At 53.6% G+C, this 10,831-nt stretch overlaps 1 protein-coding gene across 1 annotated transcript in view; it reads left to right on the plus strand.

The window, feature by feature from the left end:
* SCRT2 (scratch family transcriptional repressor 2) overlaps nt 1–10,831 on the plus strand; it is a 17,230-nt gene that overhangs the window by 5,925 nt on the left and 474 nt on the right. Inside the window, 1 exon segment of the mRNA XM_024743050.1 lies at nt 10,591–10,830. Within this exon segment, the coding sequence (XP_024598818.1) occupies nt 10,591–10,830 (240 nt within the window).

Genomic DNA, 10,831 nt, shown 5'->3' on the forward strand with positions numbered 1-10,831 from the left:
GGGCAAGGGCCAGGTCCGTACAAAGGGAAAGTCGCAGGGTCGGCCCATCCCGCCATCAAGCGCCTGCCCGGACTTTGAAAGTTGTGGCCCTAGACTGGTGCCAGAGTGAGGGGTGGTGAGAGAATGGAGAGAGAGAGGTGCCCATGAAGGGCTAGTGCTGGGGGGCTAATGCATAAGGCAATCTGACGGTCCCCTCTCCGTGGTTGAGGGAAGGAGGCTGGTTGCCCGAGAGTGCTCCCTTGATGGGGAAGGTAAACCGGCCTGGACTACCAATCCCTGGGGAAATAGGGTTGGTTCCCGGGGGGTGGCTGGGGGCACCCTCTCTCCCTTCAAGCCTACTCCCCCTGGCGATGCCAGACAAGTGTTCTCGGGCCCCTCTCTCGGCAACTCTTTTGTTACCCTCAGCCGCACGCCTGCCAAAAGCTGGGCCTGTCCTGGGGACTGAGAGGAAGAGGGAATTTCTAGGAGGGGTTCCCCCAAAGTGGCTCCTGGTCTCCTGGGCTGCACTCCCTCCCCCTCCAGTTTCTCACTCCTCTCCAGAGCCAGCCCTGCTGTTTTTCGTCAGTCCCCTACCCCCAACACACTCTGTTTCTTTTCAGAGCAAGTGCCTGTAGGGACAAGGGTTTGGGGGACGAGAGGTCATTCAGGCCCAGAAGGGGGTGATCTCTGGAGGGTGTGGAGAAAAGTCAGAGACTGCTTCTGTGGACCCCATCCCCCATGAAGAGGATCACAAAGGGGTTCTCCTCTGATGGTCCCCACCAGGACAGGTGTCTGGAGCGGGGGCATCCCTTTGGCAGTAAGAAATCTGACATCACATGTGGCATCAGCTTTGGAGTGTGTGTGTGTGAGAGAGAGAGAGAGAGAGAGAAGGGGAGAGGAGGGGAGAGAAAAAGGAGAGAAGAAAGGACTGAAGAAGAGGGGGGAAGCTGAGATGGCAAAGGCAGGAGGGTGGGAGCTCCTGCCTCAGGGATTTCCAAGCACTTCACCCACATTCCATCACTCTGCCAAGCCAGGTAGCAAGAGGGCGCTGGGTAAAAGGCTCTGTGACCTCATCAAGGTCAAAGAAATTAGGGAGTGATCAGGGATATAGCTACAGCCCCTCATCTCCTGGCCTCCCCCAGATCCCCAAGAGAATCAACCTCCCTTTTTCTTTGCCCACATGTCTCATATTCTACTGTCCTCTTTTCTTGACCCCAGGACCTCTTGGGGTTGAGGACTGAAGCCCAGGGATGTGGCTGGGCTTATCTGAGTGCTGGCAGGACAGAGGGTAGACCTGGGGCCATGCCAGGGCTGGGGACCTGGGTAGGAATGGAAATGCCTGCAAGCCTGGGATGTGGATCCCTTGGGGAACTGACACAAAGCCCTGGGCTTCTGCCCGCTGAGTCCCCCTTGGTCCTGTCCCAGGCCAGCTGAGAAAACCTAGAGAAGCCCAGAGAATTTCTCATGCACGGCCAAAACTGTAGACTGTTCCTCAGGAGGGAGGCAGGAACGCCTTGCCTTGAATTCAGTCCAAAAAAGCCTTGAAGGGAGCCCCTGAGTGAATGGTGGGAAGCAGGGTAAGGGCAAAGCCATCAGCAGGGATGTTCTACCAGCTTTGATACCCTAGAACCATCCCTGTCCTTGGCCCTTTCCCCAAAGGGCTCCAGACCAGCTCCCTCTGGGGAATCCTGAGGCGGTCCTGATAGTCTGATATCTGGTCTGGAACTCTGGGAGGCCTGGGCTTTAGGTCTCTGACTTGCTCTGTGACCTTGGGCAAGTGCCTTCCCTTCTCTGGTCCTCCGCCTCCTCAGCAGTTGAAAGAGTTTGGATGGCATGATCTAAGTATCCTTCCAACTTTGACAAGCTCAGCTTCTGTGAAGGTCAAGTTTGGGTTGGGAGGCAGTGGAGATGACTGGATGTGGGTCTAAGAGAATGCAGGGGGCCATTGTCAGGGTTTCTGTAGGGCTCCATTTACCATCTGATGTCTGGCTGAGGGTGGCAGAGTTTCTGAGGCCAGGCGTTTTTCTTGGCTTCAGTCTCTGCAGGCTGCCCCATGCTGAGGACAGGCGCCCTGGCCTGGGTGCCCTGGCAGTGTCTGCAGTAAATGGTTAGTGTCGGAGACCAGGGGGTGACCCTTCAAGCTCTGGTATGGCCAGGGAACACAGGGTCTGCCTTGTTCTGTTATCGGGGGCCTCTTCCACCCCTGGGGTGTGGCCAGATTGGGAAGTGAAGGCTCCCTCACTGCACGGGTGGGTAGGGGTGCTGGGGGTCCTCAGAGAGCCTGCCGGCTCCTAGCGGTCCGTTGTCTCCGTTCTGCCGGAAATAACCTTGCTGAGCATTTGAGGGAAGTGTGAAAAATTGCTGAGCTGACGTTTTTCTCTCTCAGCGTGTGTAAGTGTGCTGGGTAAACAAGGAGAAAGAGAGGAGGGGGGGAGGTGAGGAGAGTGAGGGAGAGAAGGGGGAGGCAAGGTCCTAATCCCTAGAACCTATAAATATTACCTTATTTGGAAAAACAGTCTTTGCAAATGTGATTAAGTTAAGGATCTTGGTACAAAGATTATCCTGGATCATCTGGTTGGCCCTAAATGCCATCACATGTGCCCTTATAAGAGAGAGGCAGAGGGATATTTTTTTTGTGGGGGGGGAGAAGGGAGGGAGGGAGGGGGGAGGGCGTGGGGCTGGAGATAGTTCCAGTTATTAGAAAGATCCTCTTACAAGCCATCCCTGCAGGGTCAGGATGAGACTGGTGGGAGGGGAATCTGGGGAAGGGAGCCTATGAATGTGGAGGTCAGGGGAACCACAGGCTCCTAACTGTTGAAGACGCAGGACCCCAAATTAAAGAGTGTACCCCCAGCTCAGGGAAAGGCTGGTAGTGCTGGAGAATTCCTGGAGGACACACACACACACACACACACACACAAACACCAGCAATTCTCTTCTTTGCTTCCTTACTCCCTTCCTTCTCAGCCTCCATGGGCAGCGCCCCCTGAATGCACAGAACCCCTAAATAGGGAAGGAGAAGCCCCACAAATGGGGAAGGTTCCAGGTCTCTCTGCGGAGCTCCCCGAAGAAGGGAGAGCAGATCTAATTCCGCCGTCCTCTCCAGTGCGAGGCCTCCTTCTCTCCTCCTGCGTCCTCCACTGCTTACTGCCTCCACGGAGCCTTCCCTTCCCCTCCTCTCCCTTGGGTGATTCCGAGCACAGATTCATTCTCTCGGTGAGATGCCAACTTACATCCTCCTAACCCTCTCAGAACCTCGCCCTCCAACTCTACGAAGCCCGCCCCTTCACAGGCCTAGGCCCCCATCCTGGGGAATGCTAGGGATTCAGCCACCTCAGGGTAGGCTGCTGCCCGTCCCTCTGCATAGCAGTGGTCTCCACGGACTGGTGGACGTCTACCTCTCCTCACACCCTAACTCTGAAGTCCAGCTGGATGCCAGGTCCTCCTTCCTCTGCACCCCCACCCCATCCTGCCCCCATAACTCCTTCAGAGTGCATCTGACCCAGGCAGATGAGGGCTCAATGCCAATCCAATAACGCACTTGTCTGCCCTCTGCAGCTACATTAAGCCTCCCCAGCAGCTGAGGAAGCGCTCCTACTTCTGCCCACAGGCTTATCTAGTTGACCACATTATACCAGCACCCGCTTCTGCTTACCCCCTCTGATGGCGCCGGGGAGTCGCTCCAGGCCAGGCCTGGGAACCTGGCTGAAAGTCCCCAATTACTACACATCTACCCCACATTTCAGAAAGCCCATTTGGGGAGCAGGAATGCGTAAGGGTAGCCCCAATCCCTTGGCAGAGGGAGCCCAGAAATGGCTGAGGAGGTGCCCAAGGACACACAGCAGGCCCATATGAGTGTTCTGCCCCGGGCATCTTGGTCTTGGTCCAGGTCCAAGGTCAAGATCAGAGACATGTCAGAGGTCCAGGTTCAAAGTCCATGTCCAACATCCAGTCCAATGTCCAGGTCCAATGTCCAGGTCCAATCTTAGGTCTAGGACAAGGTCTAAAGTCTAGGTCCAAGGTCAATGTCCCAGGTTACAGGTCCACTCCAAAATTCAGAACAAATCCATGTCCAAGTTCAAGTTTCAATCCATGTCCGGGTCAACGTTCAGGCTCCAGGATCAGGATCCAGATCCAATTTCTAGTCCAAGGTCATGTCCAGGTCTATTCTCAAGGCTGGCTGGCTCAAGTCTTAGAGCCACCATCAGCTTTCTCTGTGGCTCTGAACTAATCTTTCCTTACCCGAGCCTCAGTTTCTCTCTTATGAAAAGAAGCAGTCAAACTTGGTCTCTTTCAGCTCTGACCTTCTAGGGACCCAAAAAATCTGATTTTCCTAAGAATTAGTCACTGGGAATGTGGAACCACAGGGTCCATGTGGGATACTGAATCTGGGGCCCCTGGTCCCCCTTAAAGCCTGGGGTCACAAGGGGGACATGAGGGGCCCAGACGGAGTGTCCACTCTTCAGATAGTCTCAGTTTGTGGCTTCTGAGAGAGGACAGGAGAGTACATCAAGTCCCTGTAGCAGCACAGCAATTTATACATCCCCATCTCACTCACACACACACACACACACACACACACACACACACACACACACACACAGTGGGCAAATGGCAGTGAGAGCAGAGTGCTGAGGAAGGTTAGCTTCAAGTGCCAGAGGCAAACCTGAGGCCAGAGAGATTACTTGCCCGAGATGACAAGGGCATAAATGGCAGACTGCATCACCCCTCCCTGGTGGGTGCTTCATCTACATGTTCCAGGGATCCCCACAGCCTGGAGGCCCTCTGGGGGGCACGCGAGACGCTGCTGAGAGAGATGAGCCCCCCAGAACTCTTGGCCTCCTTCCAGCTGTGGGCTCCCCTGGGATGAAGTGTCCACTGCCAGCCTCTGGCTAGGAAGGGAAGTTGGCATGGGCACCTTCTGGGGCACAGAGAGGGTAGGGCAGACAAGCAGGGGGTCTGGAGAGACAATGTGCATTATGCATGCAGAAAGGGCCCCAGAGACACCCTGCGGGGAGCAGGAGGCTACTCTACCCACCAGCGCTGGGCAACTCCAGACCCTTAGCCACCATGCCTATCTCCACAACCCCTTGAAAAATCTTTCCTATTGATTCCTGCAGAGCTGTGGACCTCCCTGTGGGCCACGGGAATTGGGTCACAGTCAGGAAAAACCAGAATATGGGGGATTTCAGGAGGGAGGGATGGTGGGGAGGGGCCCTGGAATCCTCTCAACACTCCCTGGGTCTGAGTCAGTGGGCACGAGCCCCACACCCTACAGACCTGGTTATGTTGGGCCAGACCTCACTCTGCCCACCACTCATCTGGACTCAGGGACCCCCCCCCCAGTGGGCAGGTGTACCAGCTGCCAGGCCCTTGGAGGAGGTGGGTGTCATTTCTGGTCCAGTGCCCAGGGAACCGCTAACAAAGATGCTATAATAAGGGGAGGGGGAGGTACCAGCCCCTTTGCCCAGCTCTGTGAGCAGACAGGAGAAACTATTTTTATCCTGCTTTGCTGCTGACAGACCTGGCTTTCTGCTCAGCTGGCTGGAGCTGATTCTCGAGGCCCGAGGCCCTGGCACAGCAAGACACAGCTCTAAATAAACTCGTGCAGCAGCCCCTCCAGCCCCCCCACCTAGCGGGGCCCGGCCCTCCTCAGGAAAGTGGGCCACCTGGGAAGCTGGCCCGTTACTAGGCCCCTCTCTTCTTCTGCTCATCTTGAGACAGGGAAGTGGGATTTGGGCTGGAAATTCCCTGGAGGAAGTTTGCAACGCTGGGAATCTGAGAGAGACTGGGAAAAAGAACACTGGCCTGGGAGTCAGGAGGCCAGCCTAGCTCTGGTGTGAATTTGCTTTGTGATCTGGTAAAGTCTCCTCTCTGGGCTTCAGCTTCTGTAGAGCTAGGGCACCGGGGCAAGTGACCACCACATTCCCTTAGACACAAGCTAATGTGCATAAAGCACCAAGCAGGGTGCCTTGTACACAGTAAGTGCTCAATAAGTGTTAGCCATTACTTTTATTGATCATTTACAAAGATTTACAAAGGGCTGGTGCATTTTCTAGAAGAATAGAGCTTCTCCCCACCCCCAATTCCCCATCATCCCATCAGACACAGGCCAGCTGGGTGGTAGTATTTGAAGAAGCCCACCACCCTTTCCTCCCACCAACTGAAAATCTTCCCTCCCCTAGCAGGTCTCCATGCCTGCTCAGGGGTTTTGGAAAAAAACACAGACTCTGGAGGGTTTTGAGCCTTACTCCTCCTCCAGTGACCTTGGCAACTCCTCTCCCCTCTCTGGGCCTCTGGGCTTGGCGCAGTGCCTGGCACACGGAGAGGGCGCAGGGGTAGCTGGAAGCAGTAGGAGCAGAAGTACTTCTCAGAGATGCCCCTACCCTCATCCCAAGGGGTCAGACAATTGGAAGAGACAATGTCTGCAAAGCACCCAGCACCTGATTTCTCATAAAATTCCCTTGCAGAATTTTTTTTCCCTTGCAGAATTTTTTAAAAATGTATTCTGGACCTTCAGTCTAAAATATCAAGACTCTTGAGTAGGGAAAACCAAAAGTCATTCTCAGGTGACACGTACATGACATCTCTACATCTCCAAAGTGTTTCTAAGCCTTCTCTATAGCCCCACGTCACAGAAGTGGCTCTGTTCCCTATCCCTCAAATGGGCCACTGGAGCCCAGAGAGGCCTTGTGACTTGCCCATGGTCACACAGCTGGAGTATGAGTAAAAGAGCCAGGTGAGAGCCAAGTCTCTTCTCTCTGAGTCCCTGGGCCTCCCTGCCTCTACCTGGACCCAAACAAGAGAGGCCTCTCTCACCCTCTTGGCTGGGGGACAAACAGCTCAGCCTTCTACAGTCCCCTGTAAGGCAGAGGAAGGCACCCAAAACTTGTCTGAGTTCCACGCACAGAGTCAGAAGAGCATTGCCTATAGTGTCCTAAAGGATTCTCCAGGGTTGAGGCCCAGAGAGGTGAGGTTGTTTGCCCAAGGTCACACAGCAGCCTAAGATACCCACGTGTGTCCCCTTCACTCTCTAGCAGATTAGAAGGATATCACTAGGAGATGTAGTGACAATAATAATGACAATAAAATTACAGCGAGAGAGGCTACTGTGTGCTAGGCATTGTACCAAGTATTTTACACCATTAATTCATTCAATCCTATTATGAGTTCCTTTATACAGATGTGGCACAAAAAGGTTAAATAACCTGCCCGAGGTCACATAGGTAGGGAGAGGTCTGTGGATCTGAGAATGAGGTGGAGTTGACGGCGGTTGGGGGATGGGGGACAGGACAATGGGCATCATTGAGGAGTCATTCAGCCACGACGCAAAGAGTGTTTTTAGAGCATCCCAGTCAACCTTCTTCTGGTAGAGGCAGAGTCCAGAAAGGTTAAGCAACCTGACCAAGGTCACAAAGTAAGTTAGAACCACCTCTGCCAACATGACCACATAAATTCTCATACAACCCTCCACTCCCACCCCACAACCCATGCCAAACTCCGCAGCTGCTGGCCATCATGTCTGGCCCCACAGTTCCTGTCTGGAAGGCAATTTCACATCTGTCCCTAAGCTGAGGAGGAGCCTTTGTTTGAGGCGCCCCTATTTCTACAATATATAGAGATCCCGAGCGACAAGAGAAAGGTGCTGCAGTACTACAGGCCACCACCAGAGGGAACCACGGAAATAGGGCCCTGCTGCAGCGAGGACTGCCCGGTCCATTGAGCTCCTACCAACTTGGGTCACCAGAATTTTTCTCACCAGACCATGAACCAGAAATTACACATCTTGGGTGGGGAAACAGTGGCCCAGGTTGGAGCTGCAAAATGTGTCTGTGCAGTTGCCAAGAAAACTGCAGCACAGAAACCCACCTGGGGAGATTTGTTATTATTATTCATAATAACAGCCAACGTGCCAGGCACTGGGTTGGAATCCGGTCTCTAAGTTACTAGCTGTGCAACCTTGGGCACGTTACCTAACTACCTTATGCCTCAGTTTCCTCATCTGTAAGATGGTACAACCTCAGAGTCATGAGGGTGGGATGCATTCGTGTGTAGAGCTTTTAAATAGTATCTGACATATAAGTGCTCCAGGAGTGTTATTATTTGTTCACTTTTCACTTATTGTTTGCTTATTCACGGACTCTGCACTGCAAACTGTATGAGTTAGGTGTTTTTATTTTCCCCCATTTCACAGCTGGGGAAACAGAGGCACAGAGAGGTCAGTTTGTCCAAGATCACACAACTGGGAATAGTAAAACTGGAACTCAATCCAGGTAGTCTGGTGCCAAAATTGTGCTCTTAACCAATATGCCATCCTTCCTTAATAACAGCACGTGCAAGGCACTGGCCACATGATCAGTGACCCCCTCCAAATGCATTCTATACTATCCCCATACCCAGAGAAAGGAGCAGAGATGCAGAAAGATGCACAACTTGCTCCAGGTCACCCAGCTACAATCAGTGTCGGGAATCAAGTTGTCCCAAGACCAAGGACACAGAATGGTCTATGGCAGACCCTGCTGGGCCGGGGATTGAGGCTGGCCTGGCAAATCTTTATCTCCCGTTCACTACCCACTTCACAAATACTTATCAAGTGTCCACTAGCTGGGGCACTGGGGATAGGAGGTGAACAACCCAGCCATGGCCCCTTCCTCAGGGACCTCCCAGCATGTGGAAAAGAAGGGGAGCAGTGCAGAGGGTTCCAACTCTTGCTCCACCACTACCACTTGAGCAAGTACCACTACCACTCTGAACCTCAGTTTTCCTTATCTGTAACACAGGTATTTTTGCGATGATTCGACGAGGTGATGGGAGTGAAGTACTTTGCACAGAGCCTGGCACTTAGGAAGTGCTCAGTAAATATCAGCTAGTATTACCATTATCATCAGTAATTACAACAGGAAGAAATACAGAAGGAGAAAGAGGGAGTCTGGGTATGCCCAACAGGTATTCAACTCAGTCTGAAACAATACTCCCTGAACATTTTGGGGCTTTAGTACCAGGCCTGATTCCTGGAGTGGGAGGTAGGGGTACCTCCAGACCAAAGGAGGGGAAGATGGGGTGCTGAGAGGCTGAGCACCCCCCATTATAAAGCTGCCACCACCAGTGCCCTCTCTGCATCTGACTACAGTGCCCCTCCCTACTGAGTCCTCCACCCCCGCAATCCCCAATCATCTCTGTGTTCAGAGGGCCCTGTGTGGGCAGCTGAAGGGACAGAGGGAAAGAAAGGGTACACCATTGCTTTCCAGGTTGGGGGACAGTCTGCACACAGACTTCACCCTGTGACCATGCCAAAGTGCCCTATGAGAGGCAAAAGCACGAAGGCTGAATCGGGCAGGCTGTTTAAGGGGACGAAAGCTCTGAATCCAGTTCCCTGCTCACAACAGAAACTCTCCTGGGAGCCCAGGCCCCAGGGTCTTCAAGGAGGGTGCTGGGACCACACAAGGCCCAGGGAAGCAGAGACAAATCAGGGTGGCCCCTGCCCTTGGAAAGCCCCTGTTGAATGCCCTGGCCCACCCACCACCAGTCACTGGATCCCAAAATGGAAAGGATTTCTGGTCCAACTCTAGAGAGGAGAGAGGGGTGGGGGGTGGGGGGGCGGGAATGAATCTCACAGGGGGACTCCAGAAGGCTTCTAGTGGAGCAGGGAGCAAAACAGGCTTGGGAGCAAGTACAACGAAGTTCCCTTCTTGGAGCATCTATTACATGCCACATACGTGACCTCTTTTAAATCCCCCAGCAACCCTGGGAGGTGGGCCTAACAGGATTGTGATTCTTTCATACAACATATATTCTTTGCACACCTCCTTTGAGCCAGGCACACAGATCCCATCCGGGAAGCTCACAGCCTGGTGGGGGAGGCAGACAATTAAATAATCTTCAGTGAAGTCGCTTTTTCAAGCAAGTAAAAAGCATAATTATAATAGCTAACATTTATATAGCAATTACTGTGTGTTCTCTCTCTCTCTCAATTTCCTTATATGTAAAATGGGGATTATAACAGGATCTACTTCATAGGGTCTGTGATGATTAAATGAGTTAACGTGTGTAAAGCATGGCGGCAGAGCTTGGCGCACAGGAAGTGCTTAATGCATCATCCTCATCACTTTACTCAGTCCTTCCAAAGACCCTGGGAAGGAGTGTCCGATCATAAGCTCCATTTTGCAGATGAGGAAACTGAGATTCAGGTAAGTCCTAGGACTGGAACTGACAGAATGTTGCTGGAATAAAGAAAGCCTGGACTTTAGCGTCAGGCTGCCAAGGTTTGGATCCTGGCTCCATCAATTACTAGTTGTGGGCTTAGACTATACGCCTCAGTTTCTCTATCTGTAAAGTGGGTGCAATAATAATACCTTCCTTGCGTGGCTGTGAGCATCTGACAGTCAACACAAAGCCAGTAGAACTTGACCTCACCGCGCTCCACGAGGGTGGGGTGGGGTGATTTTTATTGCGGCCCACGGAGGAAGGATCCGAACTCGGGCAGCCTGACCCCCAGAGCACAGGCGCAGGACAGCGACTGCTATCATACAAGCAGCCGTCACTTCCCTACAGCGGCCACGTGGACGCCTCCCGGGCGCCTCACCTTCCCCGCTTCCGTCTCGCCCCCTCCAGGTTACGCCCCGCACTGCCTGCCCCCCAGCAGCTACGATGCGGACCAGAAGCCGGGCCTGGACCTGGGGCCGGCCGAGCCCGCGTACCCGCCGGCGGCGCCGGAGGAGTACAGCGACCCCGAGAGCCCGCAGTCCAGCCTGTCGGCGCGCTACTTCCGCGGGGAGGCGGCCGTGACCGACAGCTACTCCATGGACGCCTTCTTCATCTCGGACGGGCGCTCGCGGCGGCGGCGCGGCGGGGG

This window comes from Neophocaena asiaeorientalis, unplaced genomic scaffold (genome assembly GCF_003031525.2).
Source record: "Neophocaena asiaeorientalis asiaeorientalis breed wild unplaced genomic scaffold, Neophocaena_asiaeorientalis_V1.1 scaffold82, whole genome shotgun sequence".
Lineage (NCBI taxonomy): Eukaryota > Metazoa > Chordata > Mammalia > Artiodactyla > Phocoenidae > Neophocaena > Neophocaena asiaeorientalis.